This window comes from Adiantum capillus-veneris, chromosome 11 (genome assembly GCF_014529385.1).
Source record: "Adiantum capillus-veneris isolate H3 chromosome 11, ASM1452938v2, whole genome shotgun sequence".
Taxonomy (NCBI): domain Eukaryota; kingdom Viridiplantae; phylum Streptophyta; class Polypodiopsida; order Polypodiales; family Pteridaceae; genus Adiantum; species Adiantum capillus-veneris.
In genome coordinates, this window is record NC_140941.1 from 49,257,655 (window position 1) to 49,279,684 (window position 22,030).

The following is a 22,030-nucleotide window of genomic DNA, read 5'->3' on the forward strand; positions in this document are numbered from 1 at the left end:
GGAGCTTCTTCACAAAACCCTCAAGGGTTTTTCCTTCAAGAGAGTGAGAGAGCAAGAGCAAGGTTTAATGAAAACCTTGATTTACTTAAGGATAATCTTGAGCATGGTAGCTTAGCAATGTGTGGAAAATTACAAAGAGAGGGGGGCTTATATAGGAAATGGTGGGTAGAATACAGTGTATATACTAGGGGGTGGATGAAAAAGTACAAATACAATTCCAACCCACAAAAGTAGAGAGAGAGGGAGGGTGGTTGGACTCACCTTCATTGCAAGCTAGAGAGAGAATGAGTGCAAAGTTGCAACTTTTAACTCATTCAAGAATGTTACTCTAAATTGAATTCTTCAATCAAAGAATTTTATTTCAATATGAATTCTTCTAAATTCCTATTGGACCCCAATTCTCTTCTCAATTTCTATTGGACCCCAATTCTCTTCTCAATTCCTATTGGACCCCAATTGTCTTCTCAATTCTTATTGGGCCCCAATTTCTTCTCAAATCCTATTGGACCCCAATTCTCTTCTCAATTCCTATTGGACCTGTATTTCTTCTCAAATCCTATCTCTTAACTTTATCTTCCAATCAAGTTCATCTTTTTTTCTCCCAGTTCTAGATCTAGATCAGTTCTCACGCGGCTTTTTGAGAAAGAAGTATAAAACTAATCTTAACCTTTTTGGAAAAATATAGGGATGACGTAATTTTTTATCCGGAATATCACTGTCTTTTCATTCTGGAGTAAAATCTTGTTTTCCGTATGACTTCTTTGTCAGTCTCTCTAAATTATTTTCTAGGCTGAAAAAGTTTTGAATGGCTCTAGGGTTTAGGGAGGGACCTTACAAACTCCCCAACAAAAAGAAAGAGCTGTCCTGAGCTCGGGACATGCTTTAGAGAGTATTCAGACTCAATCTTTGGTCAAGTTATGATTGAAGATGGTCAGTAACTTTAGGGTATTTAGATTAAAGAACAGTGAAGCTGGTATGGACCTTGAATAATACACTTCTCTTCCATTTTTAGTGCTGACTCAAAAGTCTCAATCATAAAGAATTCTTAATGACTCGGGGTTATTTTATTTATTCACTGTGATCTCACTCAACTAGGTATTTTTCCTTTGGTGTGAATGGATTGTGTTTCTCTTGTGAGGTCTGAAGATCATTTCTTCACTTCGCTCTCTATTTAGCCTCAATACGCTTTGTAAAAATCTTACCATTCTTACCTAGACTTTAACTTTTTTCATTTTGAGCATTGACTCATTTCTCTATTGATATCATCCAACTCATACCATATTCTTGACAGTTAAGGATTTCATACCGATCTTTCAATTAATCTTGCAATATCTCCTCCCTTGTGTACCCAATTTATTTCCTCCATCCTTATTTCTCTTATATCTATAGCTTACTGCCTTATCTTTCACTTGGTAATCAGATATTTCATGTATCATAACAATTAGACTTGTAAAACACCATAGACGATTTGAATCTCAAAAGAATTGACTGACTAGAGATGCTTGAATTCCATAAATATGACAATTGATTACATACGCATAAAAATTACATGAAAAGTGCCATCACTATCTTGGAGAATAATTATAAGTTGTTCCGAAGAACCAACCGAAAATATGATCAAGGATTTGGACAAAAGGGAGATATTGATTTGATTCCAAAAGATTAATTACATGAGCTCATCCTCCAAAACTTGGAAATTGGGTAATTAGTTGGTCCCAATGTTCGCTGAAAGCATCTTCAATTGGATAGCCCTTCTACTTGATTAATATTTCTCGAATTGTCATGTGCCGCAGTTTCTTCTCTTTAGTGTCCGAGACTTCTTTTGGTTCCATTTGAAATTCTTCCTAATTGACGAGAATGGTGTCATCATGATTCAAAACATGTAGAGGGTCAGGAACATATTTCTTAAGGAGGCTGACATAAAAAAAATTATGAATGCGCATGTGAGGCGGTAAGGCTAACTCATAGGCTTGTTCTCGTATCTTTCTAAGGATTCCAAAAGGTCCACAATATCTGAATGCAAGCTTACGAAATTTCCCTAGCATTAAGGAACTGCATTTGGGTTTGACTATGAGGAAAACTTGTTCGCCTTCGCTAAAGTTTCTAGCGGAGCGGTGAAGATCAGCATAGCTCTTTTGCCTATCACTAGCTCTCTTCAGGTTGTCTCAATGGCTACAAGTTGAGGATCCATCTCTTCCAGGGTAGACTTAGTTGCAGGAACATGAAGAGCTGGGTTGCCTAGTCGAGGAGGGACTAAACATTCCTGACCATACAAGGCTTTAAAGGGTGACATTCCAAGGTTGTGATGGTGAGAAGAGTTATAAGCAAACTCAGCTAGGGGAAGAAGCTTGATCCATTGTTGGGGCTGTTGGTTGTAGTATGCTCAAAGCATCTCTTCAATGACTTGATTCACTCGCTCAGTTTGACCATCAGTCTTCGGATGATATGCTGAGCTGAGATTCAGTTGGGTACCCAGAGATCAAAACATGGCTTGCCAAAGCATTAGAAGTAAATTTGGCATCTCAATCACTGATGATTCTTGCAGGGATTCCATGTAATCTTACTATCTCTTTGACAAATACTTGGGCTATGTCGATGGCGGTGGCTGTCTACTTGACTCGAATTAGATGAGCCACCTTAGAGAGCTTATCTACTATGACAAAAATAGAATCATAGTTTCCAGTTGTCTTTGGGAGACGTGTAACAAAGTCCATACTCAGACATTCCCACTTCATCTGAGGAATATCTAGGGATTGAATCTTTTCAGGTAGTAAAGAAGACCATATGCTACGGTATAGTCAGTTTAGTGTTCCCTCGGTTTTCTGAGCTTGAATCTCTTGCAGAAGAGGTCTAAAGTAGGGGTCTCCCTGAATTTCTTGTTGAACTTCCTTGGGTAAAGAAGAGCTAAGGAGTGAATTAGTCAGGGTTGATGAGGACATGACTGTTGGTCAAGAGGTCTTTGAGTCTATTGAAGGCAGAATCTCTCCCCAACAGAAAAAGAAAGAGTTGTCCTCAACTCGAATAAAATACGTAATTGATGAAGCTTCTTGGATACGTCTTGCGACTTAACTTTTTGTTAACGCTTTCAACTTGACTTCTCTCTTACACTTCTTCATCCCCAAAAATCTGCTAATATAATATTGAAGTCATGGAAAATATTTCTTAATAAGCTACCTTCTTAAATAAGTCATCGCGTTTGTGGCTTCTTCAATACGCTACTTCCTCTTTATAAGCTACTAGTAATCCCTTCTTTATTAGCACTTCTTATCCTCTTATTTTTGCGATCTTCACTCTATTGTAACTTAGTCATTTTCTTATCTGATTGCATCTTGGCAAGAAGACTTGGTTCTTGCTATATGCATCTCTCACTTGCAGAGTGCAGATGAGGCAGTTAAAAGACAATTCTTAGAACGGTACAAAGATCAACTCTTTTCTTAACCAAATTCTTGTGTCGGCCAGACGATATGGAAGACATGGCGACATCTCAGAAGAGTGACTCTCTGGGGTAGAGACCAGTTTTGCAACAATACCCGACTTGCTATGGTTACAGAAGCTCTGGGACTTGGCCCTTGATACTACTACGCCAAAAGGACACGAGATCCTGGGTTCTCCACAAGGTTGTTCTTGCTTGTGCAGTTTATCCCCCATTGCAAGACTTGCCTTGATACCATCTAGAATCTTCCTCTTAGAGTTCTTTTTCTTTTCTCAGTTCATATATGAGAAATTGCTCAAGCTGTTTCTCGTAGAAGCATTCCAGAGGGTGAACGTCCTAATATGTGCGGTGCTTGTGATACTTGGTTATGTGACCATATATTAGAGGATCTTGATGAGCTGTAAATTTTCTTGCCTCTATTGTAATTACTTCCTGCCTCCCTTGTAATCCTTTTTGGCTTTAATTGAAGAAATAACCCTTTTAAAAAAACATTGAGTATTGTTCGTACTTCCTTGTCTTGAAGTGTTAGCCTCTCCTCTTTAATTACATTCTTAAGGACATCTCTATTTAGTGTTTTTTTAATAAATTTCAGCATAGCGTCTTTTGTGTATGATAGGCTTGAGTAAAGATTCCAACTTTGAGTTCTTGAATAAATCATAAGTTTGTTTTCTTATTCTTCTTCGGAGTTTTAAATGTTTGCAATATTTATGAGCTTATCTATTGCACTTTCCCATCTTGATTCCTTGTAAGTTTTTAAGCACGTCTCATTTACTGTCTTTTCTATTTGTCAAATTCACATCAATAACTTCAAATTTCACTACAAGAACTTGAAAGTAGAAGCTTGGATTGATCTTCTTTTTCCAAAAATTACAGCATCACGAGCTTACATATAATTGGAAAATTGTATTCATCTTATAATTAAAACATCAAGAGTTTACATATCGCAAAGGGATAGTAACGCTAAAAGAGAAGTGGTTACAACATGCATTGGATAGTTTTTCTAGGGGATCTTAAGCCCTCAAGATTCATAGGCTACGGGATAAACTTCTTGCTGTAGAATCCCTCCTATTTATAGGGGACATGGCATCTGCTACTGGAACTTCAAAAAGCTTATCAAAATTTGAAAGCTTCAAAACAGGTTCAATAGCTTTCTAAGACATTGTCATAGATATTGTTTTCGATCTTCTTGGCTTCTCAATAAACCAAATGTCATCTGCGAAGACCAAAAAAAATACCCCTAACTTCTTTGTGAAGAGATTTATCATCAGGCGATTAAAGGTAGGAGAGGTGTTAGCTCGACCGAAGGGCCTAACTGTAAAATTGTAATATCCAAACTTGGTGTTGAAGGAGATCTTGGGAATGTCTCCCTCCTTGATCCTGACCTGGTAGTAACATGACCTTATATCTATCTTGGAATAAATTGAGGCTAGGTGAGGAGTAGCATCAATAGTGGTGGTTTTAGGTATAAAGGTTACTGGAACTTGAATGACACTTGCTCTGAAGGGTTTATAGGTCTTTCAAGGCCAGCTATCGGCACAATAGTAGGGGCAACACTTTCTCTCAGCTTTCGACGGGGTGGCATGGTTACTATCTGCAATATCATATTCTTTATTTAGCAAGAGAGACTAGCACAATTCTGAGACATAATTCTAGCTTGGATAAATAAACATCTTTTCGTTAGGCAAATTAGATGCTATAAGTAGAAGTTTACTTTCAAAATTTGGAAATAAGATTGTACCATACCATATCTCTTTGGTCCCAATCCCAGCTTTCTCTCATCATTGCAATGCATAAATTATTCAATAGTTGTATGCGTTCCCATAGGGTTAATCGTGTAACTCCATTTGACCCACATCTTATTCATTTCTTAGTAGAAATGGCGCTTTCCTTAGGAGAGAAAAGTTTGATAAAGTATCTCAACATGACTAACTTGTTCTCTGGTTCGGCTATCCCCATTATTTCAGAACTATCCTATAAAATTCTTCTTCTTGAATATCCCAAGCCATCAGTAATTTCAAAACGACTCTTGCATATATACTTATAGCTTTATCTACGGTTAATCACAAGAACTTCTTGGATTTCTTCATTATTGCTCAAAATTATCTTCCAATCAATGTTCCAAAAATGAATTCTTCATGTGGTAGCTACCTTACCCAATCTTGCTCCTTATTACTAAGCTTAAGGGCGAATGACAAGTAAAGCTTAATAAAAGTTTCATCCATGCCACTTTCATGTGTCTTCGCACAAGTGCATGAGCTATTCTTTCATAAATTTCTATATCCTTTATTTCCAACTTTACTCACACTTCCCACTTGTTAAATCCCAGGGACAAGTAAGGTTTCTAGAAATAAGAGCTCCCTAAAATGTTCCAGCATAGCGAGCCTTCACTCTAGCGTAGCAGTTTCCACCCTCTCAATTTCTTCTGGCAGATCCAAAGCCATCATGAAAATTTTTGAATAATTTATTGGAACATCAAGACTTCATTTTGTAATATACTATTGAAATTTGGGTGTAGAATAGACTGAGTTGTTTTTCCCTCATGCATTAATCCAAAATTCCAAGGTCCAAGGTCCAAAATAAGGCTCTGATACCACTTGTGAGGGCCATACCCAGACTCGACCCTACTCACCTCTCTCAGTCTTCCAGACTACTCCAGGGAATGACATAGATCTATCTGCAAGTATCCCTCCCACTTGGGACCGACACTCAGACGGGACTCCGACCTATCTTGAATGCCAACTGAAGGGGGTAAATCCCATCAATTTGACGATTCTATCCGCTTATCATAATTTAATCCATCCTTGGCATCTTTCAATCACCCACACCCGAAATCGTGGTCCTTAGTCTTGATTCTCTTGATCTTTAACTTAAGGATCTGCTCTTGCTTTCTTGTTCTCCCTTGGTTCATGGCGATAACCCCTTTTTCCTGAAAAGCAAGCACGATAGCTATCGCTTTCCCCTAAAAGAGGGATCTTGTAAACCCACCTGATCTCGCTCATTCCCGCTTACCCATTTTTATCCCTCATAGTCCTAGCGTTTAACATAAAAATTTTATTCAAGATCCGTCCATCTGACCCTCTGAATCTGCCAACCCACCGAACCATTTCATGAATATCCCTTCTCGAGGTAGTACTTAACTACTACAAAATCAGGAAGACAGTCTATCAGACATCGTCAGACAACAAGCAATATAGAATCTGTTGCATACCCTCGTTTAGGGACATTCATCTGGTTGTTCCCACCAGATCTGTATTTAGAAAATTTTAATTCATTTCTTTACCTTTACCTGCTACAATTAGCTTGTAACTAGTTTCCTAACTAATCATGCAACAGATGTAGTTTCAACAAATTCATCTCACCTTACTCAGGACCAAGATAATTGGTTATAGCCATCAGAATGGCGACATCTTCACAATATTTACCACAATTAAGTGTTTGGGAAAGGCTCTTCTAATTTGATTATTCCTTCTTAAGCATTTTATTTCGAGAGGCATAGCACCATCTCGTGACAGATGCACAGGATAGCCCTTATTATTCCTAGCCTTTTCAGTTCCTTTTTTACGCAACCAAATCGAACAAATTTCTTTGATTCAATTCACATCATCCTCCTGAGTATGACCTCCTCATCCAATTATTGGCATCAGGCCATACCCGGATTATGGCCGTTTTCCAATAAGAAACCGCGGGTACTTCACCCGATCGGGCAAAAATAAAACAAACCCATTCATCCTTTATCCCTCGTGCATGAACGACCTAGGTATAACAAACCTTTCAGTTACGTTGCCCTAGCCAAAAAGGCCCATCTCCGTCAAGTTCCCCACGAGAATCCTCTCAATGGGCCGGCCTTTCAATCAAATTGACCCCAAGAAGATCCATCTTGGTTTCCGGTCATTTGCACACAATCTTCAAAACTCCTAGTTAAATCTATGTTTTGCAACGGGCTATCCCTATCACCTCTTGAAATTCCTTTTGAACTCCTAGTTGGTAATTTTCAGGTTCATTCATTTATCAACCTTAATTCCTACTTTCATTAATTATCTACCAGCCAAGTTTATTTAGAAAATACAAGCGAGTTGGTAATTTTCAGGTTCATTCATTTAACAACCTTAATTCCTACTTTCATTAATTATCTACCAGCCAAGTTTATTTAGAAAATACAAGCGAGTTTTTGCCATAGGCATTTGATGGTTAATGTCTCTTCGGAAATGCCAACTTTTTAAGTTCAATCCCCATTGTGTAGGATTCTCAGGTTTTGCAATCCTTTGATCCCTGGGGCATCTCCATGGAAGCTTGTAAAGTTTTCTATTCAAAACAACACGAAGATCAATTCCGTGAAGTTATCCCCTATCTCCCCCATCCCGTATTTGCAAACAAATTTGAAATTGACAACTTTAGAAATACTCTTCAATACCAAAAATTGAACTACTTCTATCGAGCTTAGACAACTACTCTTTACTTATGGTGCCTATCTTTCCATTTAGGAAGATAGAAGGTCGTCCTATAATTTATGAGTCTTCGAGCTTTCCATCAAAGCCTGGAAGAGAGGATTATAACCATACATTCTTTCTACCGTACAGAGACATGCAAACCCTAAGCCTGATTACCATAATGAGACTAAACCTTTCTCTCTTTAATGAGACAAGGTTTCCATGGAAGCTTAATCCTAATCACACAAGGTCACCATGGAAGCTAGACCCTGAATTGCAAGCTTGTATTTCAAAGCTTTTCCTAAGTGCAAAGTTACCATCAAAACTTAGCTTAAGGATGCAAATCTACCTTGAAGCGTAACTTAATTATGCATAGATACTCTTAAAACTTAACATTAATTACGAGGTTACCATTAAAGCTTAAACCTAAAATACAAGGTAGTCACTAAAGCTTACACCTAAGTGAAAGTTAGTATTAAAGCTTAGCTTAAGAGTGCAAATCTACCTTTGAAAGATTAAATTAATGATGCATAACTACCATTAATACTTAACCCTAATTCCAAGGTTAGCATTAAATCTTAAACCTAAAATACAAAGTAGTACTACTAAATCTTACACTTAAGTGAAAAGTTACCATTAAAGCTTAGCTTAAGGATGAAAATCTATCTTTGAATCTTGAATTAATGATGCATAGATACTCTTAGCACTTAACCCTAATTGCGAGGTTACCATTAAAGCTTAAACTTAAAATAAAAGTAGTCACTAAAGCTTACACCTAAGTGCAAAGTTACCATTAAAGCTTAGCTTAAGGATACAAATCTACCCTTGAAGCTTAACTTAATGATGCATAGATACTCTTAGCACTTAACCCTAATTACGAGGTTACCATTAACGCTTAAACCTAAAATACAAGGTAGTCATTAAAGCTTACACCTAAGTGCAAAGTTACCATTAAAGCTAAGTTTAAGAGTGCAAATCTACCTTTGAAAGCTGAACTTAATGATGCACATAACCTTCCTAGTATTAAAACACATGGTTTAGGCTAATTAATCCTGTTAGAAGTGAAAATTACCTCCTCTAAACAAGAGAGAAGTGTGGTTGAAGTCCTTCTTGAAGGGATGTGAGGCTCAAGGAAGAAGGAAAGGGATTTATGATGAAGATGAAGGAGAGAGGAGCTTCTTCACAAAACCCTCAAGGGTTTGGCCTTCAAGAGAGTGAGAGATCAAGAGCAAGGTTTAATGGAAACCTTGATTTACTTAAGCATAATCTTGAGCATGGCAAGTATGCAAGTAGCTTAGCAATGTGTGTAAAATTACAAAGGAGAGGGGAGGCTTATATAGGAAATGGTGGGTAGAATACAACGTATATACTGGGGGAGATGGATGAAAAAGTACAAATATAGTCCACTTAAAACCCACAAAAGTAGAGAGAGAGGGACCCCAATTCTCTTCTCAATTCTTATTGGACCCAATTTCTTCTCAAATCCTATCTCTTAACTTTATCTTCCAATCAAGTTAGTCCCTTTTTATCCTAGTTATCGATTTAAATCAGTTCCCACGCGGCTTTTTGAAGAAGTATAAAAATAATCTTAACCTTTTTGAAAAAATATAGGGATGATGTAATTTCTTATCCGGAATATCCTTGTCTTTTCATTATGGAGTAAAGTCTCGTTGTCTGCATGACTTCTTTGTCGGTCTCTAAATTATTTTCTAAGCTGAAAAAGTTCTCAAGGGCTCTAAGATTTAGGGAGGGACCTTACAAACTCTCCAACAAAAAGAAAGAGATGTCCTCGGCTCGGGACATGCTTTAGAGAGTAGTCAGATTCAATGTTCGGTCAACTTATGATTGAAGATGGTCACTAACTTTAGGGTATTTAGATTAACGGATAGTGAACTGGTATGGACCTTGAATAATACACTTCTCTTCCATTTTCAATGCTGACTCAAAAGTCTTAATCATAAAGAAGTCTTAATGACTCGGGGTTATTTTAATTACTGAATGTGATCTTACTCAACTAGGTATTTTTCCTTTGGTGTGACCGGATTGTGTTTCTCTTGTGAGGTCTAAAGATCATTTCTTTACTTCGCTCTCTATCTAGCATGAATACGCTTTGTAAAAATCTTACCATTCTTACCTAGACTTTAACTTTTTCCATTTTGAGCGTTGACTCATTTCTCTAGTGATATCATGCAACTGATACCATGTTCTTGACAGTTAAGGATTTCATACTGATCTTTCAATTAATCTTGTAATATCTCTTCCCTTTTGTACCCAATTTATTTCCTCCATCCTTATTTCTCTTATGTCTATAACTTACTGCCTCATCTTTCACTTGGTAATCTGATATTTCACATATCAATACAATTAGACTTGTAGAACACCATAGACGATTTGAATTTCAAAAGAATTGACTGACTAGAGATTCTTGAATTCCATAAATATGACGATTGATTACATCCGCATAAAAAAGTGCCATCGATATCTTGAAGAATAATTATAAATTGTTTCGAAGAACCAACCAAAAATATGATCAAGGGTTTGGACAAAAGGGAGATATTGATTTGATTCCAAAAGATGAATTACATGGGTTCATCCTCCAAAACTTGGAAATTGGGTAACTACCTGGTCCCAATGTTCCCAACAAGCATCTTCAACTGGATAGACCTTCCACTTGATTAGTACTTCTTGAATTGTCCCGTGAAGCAGTTGTTTCTCTTTAGTTTCCAGAATTTGTTCTAGTTCTATTTGAAATTCTTCCTGATTGAGGAGAATGGTGTCATCATGATTCAAAACATGTAGAGGGTCAACAACATATTTCTTAAGGAGGCTGATATAAAAAACATTATGAATGCGCATGTGAGGTGGTAAGGCTAACTTATAGGCTTGTTCTATCTTTCTTAGGATTCCAAAAGGTCCACAATATCTGAATGCAAGCTTAGGGAATTTCCCTAGCTTTAAGGAGATGCATTTGGATTTGTCTCTGAGGAAAACTTGTTCACCTTCGCTACAGTTTCTAGCGGAGCGATGAAGATCAACGTAGCTCTTCTGCCTATCACTATCTCTCTTCAAGTTGTCTCTAATGACCAGAAGTTGATGATCCATCTCTTCTAGGGTAGACTTAGCAGCAGGAACATGAAGAGTTAGGTCGGCTAATCGAAGAGGGACTAAACATTCCTGACCATACAAGGCTTTAATGGGTGACATTTCGAGGCTGCGATGGTGAGAAGAGTTATAAGCAAACTCAACTAGGGGAAGAAAATTGATCCATTGTTGGGGCTGCTGATTGTAGTATGCTCAAAGCATATCTTCAATGACTTGATTCACTGGCTCAGTTTGACCATCAGTCTCCGGATGATATGCTGATCTGAGATTCAGCTGGGTACCCAGAGATTGAAACATGGCTTGCCAAAACTTAGAAGTAAATTTGGCATCTCGATCATTGATGATTCTTGCAGGGCTTCCATGTAATCTTACTACCTCTTTGACAAATACTTGGGCTATGTCAATGGCGGTGGCTGTCTGCTTGTGAATGCTGCCTTCCAAGTCTTCTTAATGACATTCAATTAAACAAACGGTCCCCTAACTAACCTAAAGATGCACTGAATTGCCTTTCATTTGCTACTTTCAAACCCATTTTAGCAATTTTACTAATAGCGTTCGTATTTTAGTTAATCTGCTAAGTTTTCGTAGTCCAACAATGCTTGATTTATATCAATTTCCCACTTGTACGTTCTCGAATATACTAAAACTAATAGTAAAACATACAGTAATGCATTTCAAATTTCACTATTACAAACATTTCTTTCTTACCACCACTAATCACTTATTTTCAACGACACTTCTTTATCACAACCCCAGATCCCAGATTCATTTTCAAATTGATATATAAACTTAATAGATAATAATATCTTGTTATTTTGCAGAATCAAATTGACTCTAAATTTCCCATACACTCACCTTTTGACACCACGGATAGTTTAATATTCAAATAATTGCATTCAAAATGATTTATTTTTGACAAATTGTTCCCTTCTCCCCATCAAAATGCTTTTAATATGGAAGTTTTCTAGCAGACACTCACAATGATGCAGTGAAATGATTTGAGTACACTATTCAAGAATACGCAGTCATATTTTTCAATTTATATGCTTTAATTTTCTATCTTTTCTCTCTCTAGAATTTTCTGTACCAATTTTTCTCTACACACATTGAATTTCAGGATACATGTGATTTATTTGACATACAAACAGTCATACACACTCATAATCATTGTTCTTCAATCCTATTCTCCCTATTTCTAATCTTTTTTTCACTCAAACAGTGATATACCATCCACATGATTCAATTTAACAGTAATCAGTTTCCATTTTTTAATCCTTTCAATAAACGACATTTAGATAAGGATTCTTTCTCTAATTTATGTTTATAATTCATTGTAGCATGAAAAATAATAACAAATTGAAATTTAGCATACCTTTTCAATGGTCTTATTCTTCCAATTGATTTCCATCTCTCCTCTATTGGCAAGGATGCTGGCAGCAATTCTTCTTCTCTCTCCCGCTTTTCTGCTTCTCCCTCTCTCTAGAATTCTTGAATTCTCTTCTCTCAAATTTCACACACACTCACCCTCTAGAGAATAGTGTTCTGCTTCTCTCTCAATCTCTCATTCTTTCCCTCTTCCTCACTTCAATTTTTACTCTCTCTCTCTACTTCTTCTCTCCCGTTTTTCTTTCTCGTTTTTACTTTTCTCTCTCTTCCTAAGTTTTTCTACACAAACACAGTGTAATACACACACAATCAGCCCTACATTAACACACACAAAGTATTAAGCAAGGAAGAACATCAACAAATACACACAGTCAAGCAATTTTTATTTTCGCTCTCTTCTATTCTCTCTAACTCTCCAACTAACGCTTTCCTGCTTCTCTCTCTATAATTCCTCATACACATAGTCATACTTTGAAGAAAAGGCTTACAATAACACACAGACACATTATTTACCATGCAGGAATGCACACAATCAAGCAAGAAAGGAAGCAATTTTTGTTTTCTCTCTCCTATTTCTCTCTCTAAATTTCCCACGTTTTTTTTGTTTCTCTCTCTATAATTCCTACAATGCTACACTAATATGCAAGCAAGGAGACAAACACACACACTCTTCTCTCAAGCAAAGCAACACACACACAGTAATAACGTTTTATCTCTCTCCTACTCTCTCTTGCGTGTAAACTGATAACGTTTTTTTTTTCTCTCTCTCTCTCTCTCTCTTTCTCCTGTAGCGCTCCACTCACAGTCACACACACACTTACACACACTGGCAAGAAATGACGCTTTCCAAACTGCCTCTCCAGGCTTGCAACTCCACACACTTCCAGGTGACCCCACTTCCCACTAACTGGTGTCGTTTCTGATCAGAAGTCAAAAAACGAAGTTTTTAAATAAACTTTTTATATATTTTATAAACCTCATTCTCGCCTTTACTCTCAAATGAACTCATTTCACCTCCAAGGAACAATCCTCTAAGGATTCAATCAACAATCTGTCGGGAAGTCCTGAACTCAATTAACTTCTTTCCCATTCATCGGCATCGTAAGTAAAATCACTGAACTTCTGAAATCTAGACCGGCTAGTCTCGAACTCATGACTTTTCTCACTCACTCACTTATACTCAGCAAATAATGACTCTCTCTCTTCCATTTACTCTCGTGTCCACCAAAATAGTCCTCAAAAGGAAACATTTTAACGTTATAAGGATCATCGTAAAAGATTTTAAAGATCAATTTCGACAAGTTTTAAGGTCAAAAACCTCATCACTATCCTTTCACTCGGACTCGACTGACACGGTGACTCATTTATCCCGCCAAATTGGTCATAAAATGAAGAATTTTCCTGTCATAAAACAACTACAAATAACCTTTAAAAAAATCCATTCTGACTAATCTCGAGCTCGCAACCCCATTGCGGTCACTAACACCTATGAATTTTTGGAGTTTCTTTCGAACCAAGCTTAAAATCTAGCTAGTATCTGATCATTTAGTCAGATAAACTTAGGCTAGGAACTCATTTAAATTTGATAATTTCCTATGAAACTCAGACTGGAATGCCTAATGGCCACGGTTTGAATTTAAAGTCGCTAACCTAACTATCAGCAAACTCCCTAAAATTGACTCCAGTCATCAACTGATTAACTACTTTAGGTGAAAACATATCAACCTGCAGTTATAAAAGTTGACAAAACTTAGCACTAATGCATTCGTTATGGCAATCATTAACATGCTAATGCACCTAATATGCCCATGCAAATCCCCAAGTTACCCCAATTTCGGTACAAAAAAGTAGAAATATCTCGGGGTCTACATTCCTCCCCCATTGAAATGTGAAGTTGTCCTTGACGAACAAAAATCTCTTTCTACATTGGAATGAAATTCTTTAACTACTGCAACTCCCAGCTTGGCAGCTGCACTTCAAAGCAACTGTTGAAAAATAACCTCTTCTCTCCTTAAATGCGAATGCCCTCGTGAGCATAAAGCCTAAAATACATTATAGTAACACCAGTAGTCTGTCCATTCTTACGTATTTTAAAAGAAGAACTATATTTGTTTCAACAATAAAACCATTAATCAGTCACTCAGTCAGTAAGAACTCAGTGACAAATTAATAAACACTAGACATAGTTATATAAACATGTTAACCACAGGAAACGTATATGCCCTCACTAACTAGCATTTATAAAGATTTAAAAATCATAAACCTAAACCTCATCAATAGCAACTAAAACTAATATTAAAATGACTAGTTAATGGAATAACTATAAACCTGCACTTCCACCCCGTACAAAACCTGGCTACGGCTCGTGGCTCTGTCACTAGAGATGAAGTGGAACCACCCGCCTACCAAGCTTATACGGCGACGGTCACACAACATATACATAAAAGTTTTTTTTAATTCTCCCCTTGTCTCATCACTAGTGTAAATTAACTAGCATATCACCCATAATCTAGAGTTTAATGGTCTATAATCCCAACCATAGAGACCTAAATCACTTCTAAGGGATCGTTAGACCACCATTAAGAGCATAAATATATTGCCCAAAACTAGTTTAGTGTTGGAATTAGGGTTGCAGAGAAACACACACAGCTTGGAGAAGACGAAGGAAGCTCAAGGCACACAATAGAGAGTGTATTCCTTAGTGTGCAATGGAAAGATAGATAGCCCTAGAGTGATGGGCGTATATACAATGCACGGGGGAAAAAACCTCCTAAAGAGGGAAAAAATGCCCCGGCGGTCCTAGTGTGTTCACACACATCACTACCACATGTATATGGTAACAAATCCCCCCTGGAGTGATGCGGTGAACGAGAGCTGGCACATGAGTAAAGGGAAGTGCCATGCCCTGAGGACAGGATCAGTCCACAAAGAGGAGTAAGCCCAAAGCTTTGCGGAAAGCTTCAAGCTTCTCACGAGACAATGCCTTTGTGAAAAGATCTGCAAGGTTGTCCTGTGTTGGCACATAAGCCAAGCTGATCTCTCCTGCTGAGAGCCTCTCCCTGACATAGTGGTAATGCACCTCAATGTGCTTTGTGCGAGCATGAAAAACTGGGTTCCTCGCAACTGCCAATGCGCTCTGACTGTCAGTGTAGATAGTGTTGGCAGTGTCCTGTCCAACACCCAAGTCAGCCATAAGGCGTCTGAGCCATACACACTCAACCGTAGCTGTGAAGACTGCCCTGTACTCAGCCTCACAACTCGAAGTGGCCACAGTAGGTTGCTTCTTGCTCAACCATGATATACATGAACTGCCAAGCATGAAACAAAAACCACTTGTGGACACTCGCGTGTCAAAACAACCAGCCCAATCTGAGTCCGAAAAAGCATGTAAGTCTGGCGGCAATGATCCCCCCTTGGGATAAAACAAGCCAAGATGTAAAGTGCCACTAAGGTAGCGGAAAATCCTCTTGACAGCCTGCCAATGCTTAGACCCTGGGCTATGCATAAATCTGCTGACCTGCGAGACTGCAAACTGAATATCTGGCCTCGTGTTGCATACATAAATGAGGCAGCCAACAGCAGTTTGGTAAAGAGTGACATCAGCAGGATCGCCAGCATCATGTAGACTCAACTTCAAACCTGTTTCCATGGGAGTGGCAATAGGTTTGCAATCCTCAAGTCCAAACTTACATAGCAATGTCTCTATGTAACTTTTCTGACACAAGGCAATACCGCCATCACACTGCTTAAACTGTATACCCAAGTAATGATGCAACAGCCCCAAATCTTTCATCTTGAAAGTAGCATTCAAATCAGCCTTAAATTCAGCAATATGTCTCTCATTTGGTCCAGTGATCAGCAAATCATCAACATAAAGAACCACAATGAGAAATACATCATCCTCACGCTTTACATACAATGTGCTTTCTGTTGGACTGTTACGAAAGCCTCGTTTAACCAAATGAGTGTCAGCTTTCTCATACCAAGCACGAGGAGATTGCTTCAACCCATACAAAGCCTTCTTACATTTGCACACTTTGTCCTCTTGTCCTTTTATGACAAAACCGCGAGGCTGCGTTACATAAACTTCCTCAAATATGTCACCATTCAAGAAAGCAGTAACAATGTCTGATTGATGTACATCCCAACCAAAATGAGCTGCCAATGCACATAGAAAACGCACAGTAGTCATACGACAAGTGGGAGCAAAAGTCTCTTCATAATCTATGCCTTTTTGTTGTGCATAACCCTTTGCAACAAGTCGAGCCTTATGGCGATCGATCTCACCATCCGGCTTGCGTTTCAACTTGTAAACCCACTTCGTACCAATGGCCTTTTTGCCAGGAGGCAAATCACATAAAGTCCATGTGTCATTCTCTATAAGTGCATCATATTCTGATTTCATGGCAGCAATCCAATTTTCTGAATTCTGTGCTTCATCAAAAGACAGAGGCTCCTCAACATCATGTAAACTAGACACAGCCAAAGCATAACAATCTGATGCATAAGATGCATGGCGAGAGCCTGAACGAGTACGACTAGATAAAGGTGCATCCAATTTACTGTCACGCAAAGTGTGCACCAGCCATTTTGGCATACCTCTAGCCTGCTCATTTTCAGCCCTTTCCTCATCAAGTACATCATGTACATCTGCATCAGTAATAGGCTGTTCTAAAACATTTTCAGAAACCCCCATAGGCTGTACATTTGCCTCATTGGAACTTACATTCGTATTTCCACCACTGAAAAGAGGCAACAAAGTGTCATAAATGTCTTGTGAGCTTACATTACTGTCTCCAGTACATGACAGCAAGGGTTGAACAGAATCTTCCACAAACACTACATCCCGTGAAACCAAAATACGTTTTGTTTGCGGATGATACAACCTGTAACCTTTGCTTTCAGCACTATAACCAACAAAAATACATTTGACAGCCTTATCATCCAATTTTCTGCGCTGCACTTGTGGCACCAAAGCATATGCCAAACAGCCAAAAACACGCATGTGCTCAATAGAAGGTTTTCTATCATGCCATGCTTCATATGGAGTAATAGACTGCAAAGCTTTCGTAGGACACCTGTTAAGTACATAAGTGGCACACATGATGGCCTCAAGCCAAAAAGAATGCGGCAAAGCTTGACTTTTGACCATACATCGTGCCATTTCCGTTAGTGACCTGTTTTTCCTCTCAGCAACACCATTTTGCTGAGGTGTATAAGGCACTGTACATTGGTGTTTTATCCCACGACTAGCCAGAAATGCATTAAATTCATGAGACATATACTCCCCCCCTCGATCGGAACGGAGGGTGCCCATAGTACATTTTGAGACATTTTCAGCCATAGCCAAAAATTGTTTGAAGCACATAAAAACTTCGGACTTTGCTTTAAGCGGAAATACCCATGCATGCCTGGAGTAATCATCAATGAAAGTCACGAAGTACAGGTAATTGCCCAAGGACGGAGTTTGCATGGGCCCACAAACATCACTATGCACAAGCTGCAACCTGCATGTGGCCCTAACTGAACCATCCTTTGGAAACTTAGAACGCTGCATTTTACCCAGAATACAGCCTTCACAAACATGTTTGATAGGTGCTTCAAGAGGCGGCAAAGAAGCAACCATATCAGATTTCTGCAAACGCAGCAAACTGGCAAAATTCAGATGACCAAAACGTGCATGCCAAAGTTTTGCATCTGAAATAGCCCTTGAATCTGCAACAGCATTTGCAAAATTTTGTCCACACTTGTCATACAAAGTGAGCTTATACAGCCCACGACACAAAAGCCCAGATGCAACAATTTCATCACCAAAACTGAGATCATGAACTGTACATCTGTCATCCACAAATTTGACTACAAGTCCAAGTCTAGCAAGTGCGGATACAGACAATAGATTCTTCTTGATCCCAGGTACATAAAGTGCATCAACAAGTGTGAAGGAACTGCCATTAGCAGCAGTGAGCACAATCTTTCCAACTCCCTGAACTGGATAAGAGGCGTTGTTGGCACAAGTGACTGAATTCCCATGAGGGACAGACTCGAGAGAGGTAAACAATTCACGATGTGAGGTAATGTGCTTTGTAGCACCACTGTCGAAATACCACACATGTGAATCTGCAGCAACTAACAAGCATGCATCATGGACAACAGGATTGTAAGTGCACTCTGCGCTAAAAGCCCATTCTGCATCAACATCAGCATCACAATCTCCTTTCACAGAAGACTCAACAATGGCTGCATTTGTAGTGGAACCAGCATTTGCAGTGGAACCACCCTCTTTCTTCTTAGCCTCTTTGGCCTTCAACTTAGGACACGACTTGATCAAGTGATCATTGGCTTTACAATAATGGCAACGCATATTCTTTTTGCCCTTATCACCAGAATTGCCAGACGAAGTGCTGCCAGCAGAAGCATTAGGAACAGAATTTTTGCCACTCGCAGCAAAACCATAAGAAGTGGCTGCATTACTGTTACCACCCTTTCTTTGAGAAGCAATAAAAGCCTGTTCAACTGCACGCTGCCTAGTCCTGTTTTTTCTAGAAAGTGACTCTTGCAACAGCAATGTGCATAATGCATCAAACTTGACAACTTCAGGATTTCCTTGGGTCATCAGTCTCCAAGTACTAGCAAAAGTCTGGTAGGAATCTGGTAAGGCATCAAGAACAGTCTGCACAAGGGAACTGTCAGAAATGACGTCACCTGCAGAAATGAGTTGCTCATTGATATCCTTGACACTAGCAAGGAAAGTTTCCATATCATCTTCCTCATGCATAATCTTCGACTCTAGCTCTTTACGCAGCAAAGCAATTTTAGCCTCATTGCGGCTTGCATAAAGACCTGCTAGAATATCCCAAGCCCGTTTTGCAGATTTTGCTGAACGGATGTGAGGAATAATGGTGCGCTTCACAGACAACGCAATCAATGCATGAGCCTGCGCATCCTTAACATCCCAACGAGCTTGTTCTGCTGTAGGCAAAACAACTCTAACAGCTGCAATCCTTGCAGCAAGACCTGCAACATCCTCAATATCGCCTACATCTTCAGAACCAGGACGTACATCAATGCCCTGCACAATGTTCCAGACACCTTTTGACACAAGAACGTGTTGCATCATATAAGCCCACATAGGGTAGTTGTCCCCATCCAACCTGTCCTCAGCAGCAAACATCTTGAACACATCTGTGTTGTTGTTGTCAGCCATGGTAAATGCTGCTCCTGATGTGAAAACTGCCCGAAAATAGGAGAAATGGAGCGGGAACAACTTGTGCTATATAGCACAAACCGTAGAAGACTATAAGGCACCTGTTATGCAGAAAACGGCACTGACAGAAAATCTGCACAAAATGACGAAATAACCTGTGCAGTACTGCCCGTAGTGGAAACGGAGGCCGAAATGAGCCCAAATCAAAATATTTGTCGACCTGCGAATGCTTGCCAAAGCTCACTGAAATCGGAGAAAGTGAGCAGGCGTGTGCTGGAGCAGCTGGCGACTAAGCCCGGGAGGACGTGACCTGCTCTGATACCAATTGTTGGAATTAGGGTTGCAGAGAAACACACACAGCTTGGAGAAGACGAAGGAAGCTCAAGGCACACAATAGAGAGTGTATTCCTTAGTGTGCAATGGAAAGATAGATAGCCCTAGAGTGATGGGCGTATATACAATGCACGGGGGAAAAAACCTCCTAAAGAGGGAAAAAATGCCCCGGCGGTCCTAGTGTGTTCACACACATCACTACCACATGTATATGGTAACATTTAGCTATAGTGACCCTATTAAATAATCACCTTGACTACTTCTCTCAGCCACTACAACTTGGTCACCGATCGGTGATTGCTAAGTCTAGATAAAGGAAAGTTAAAAAGAACTTATAAACCCCCTAAGCTAACAAGTTTAATATAACTATGAATAGTGTGGTATTAACTTGTCACTGACACATGTATTACTTTTTGAATTTTTGTGGAATTGTTTATTTGTTTGTATTTTTGTGGTTATGTTTGTTGTTTTTTTTAATTTTACCTCTCACTATATATGACGGAATAGTGCAGGTGCATTGGCTAAGCCAAAAGGTGTTGCACTCTGAAGACCCCCTCCATAGGGTAAAGTTTGGCCATATTGGATTGTTGCTTGCTCTCTAGGCAACAATACATGATATAATCCCCTAGGTAAACCCAAGGGTACCCCCTCATCCTCATCATCAAGAGTAATAAACTACAAATTTTCTATGGGGTCTACCATGATATCCTCATCTAAGACAGGAAACATCTCCATAAATGTGATAGGGTCATTCTCGCAAAGTGCAATAAAAAAATGTAAATAATCCCAGTCATACACCTCTAAGTCAAAACCCATGGCCCACCATTGTAATAGCCATTCTACCTCATGTATATCATCAATCATGCACACAACAGTCTCTATGCCCAACCCACGAATGAAAGGTCTAAACACAATAAACAAATAATATATAGAAGTATCCATGACTCACCAAATGTAGATGGAATGGAAAAAATATGATGATGAACGGGGCGATAATCCCTGCCATAGAATAACCATTGTTAACACTCATTCTAAAGCAAGAAAGAAATAAACAAACTGCTACTACAACTAATTTTTTTCTAATTTTGTTGTTGTTTTGTTTTTTTTAATGGTTTTACCCTTATGTCGTTTTTTTAAAAAAATAGAGAACTAAGTGAAATAATGTTTCACTCTCAGACCATTGACTTTAAAAGGATCTAAAGCTTCGTCAATGTCTTGAACTAACAAGGACCCATTAGTAAAGGTTCGAAGTACTTTAAAAGGACCTAACCATCGTATCTGCAGTTTCCCAGGAAATTTATAGTAATGACTATCATAAATTAAAACCTTATCGTCTTTTTGAAAGTTTTGAACTTTAAAATGGTGATCATGCCAAGCTTTACGTCGCTTTTGCATAGCCTCAAGACTTTGTAATGCTAGCAAGTGCATCTCGTCGAGTTTGGTCAAGGTAAACAGCTTATGTTTTAAAGATTCCTCTTCACCAAATCTAGTAGATAAGGCAACCCTTAAGGTTGGAATTTCCTTTTCAATTGGAAATATGGCTTCAACACCATAAACTAAAGTGAAGGGTGTATTTTGGGTTGTTACCTTAAAAGTGGTGCGATAAGCCCATAATGCTTCAGGTAATTGTCCATCCCAATCATGGAGATTATCAGCTGCCGTTTTTGTTAAAATGTTACCCATAATTCTATTGGTAACTTCCACTTGCCCATTTGCACATGGATAGTAAGGTGTAGAATTTTGATGTTTAATTGTATATAGCTCGGTCAATTCCCTAACAGTGTCATTAAGGAAATGAAAAATCCTCGATCGCTAACCAGCTCTAGTGGACAACCAAATCTTGTAATGATATCCTCATAGAGGAACTTGGCCACATCTAAGGCCCTATCAGTTTTCAGAGTTTTAGCTTCAACCCACTTGTTAACATAGTCTGTACAGACCAAAATATATCGATTAGAACGATATCGGGATGGAGGATCTATGGGTCCTACAAAATCTATTCCGCATTTCTCAAATGTCTTCAAAGCTAGTATTGGTGTTAACGGCGTTGCATATTGAGCAGTAGGTCAACCGACTCGCTGATATTTATCACACTTTTTACAATGTGTAAAGGAGTCCTTATAAACAGTCGCCCACCAATATCTT

At 38.7% G+C, this 22,030-nt stretch overlaps 1 protein-coding gene across 1 annotated transcript; it reads right to left on the reverse strand.

Moving 5' to 3' along the window:
• Positions 1–21,034: 21,034 nt before the first annotated feature.
• LOC147447215 (uncharacterized) lies at positions 21,035–21,568 on the reverse strand. The gene has a single exon (XM_086523588.1). It carries the CDS (start codon positions 21,566–21,568, stop codon positions 21,035–21,037), a length of 534 nt encoding a protein of 177 aa, XP_086379714.1.
• Positions 21,569–22,030: the final 462 nt, after the last annotated feature.

Coding starts and splice junctions, on each gene's coding strand:
- LOC147447215 (XM_086523588.1), bottom strand. CDS start 21,568: ATGGGTAACATTTTAACAAAAACGGCAGCTGATAATCTCCATGATTGG.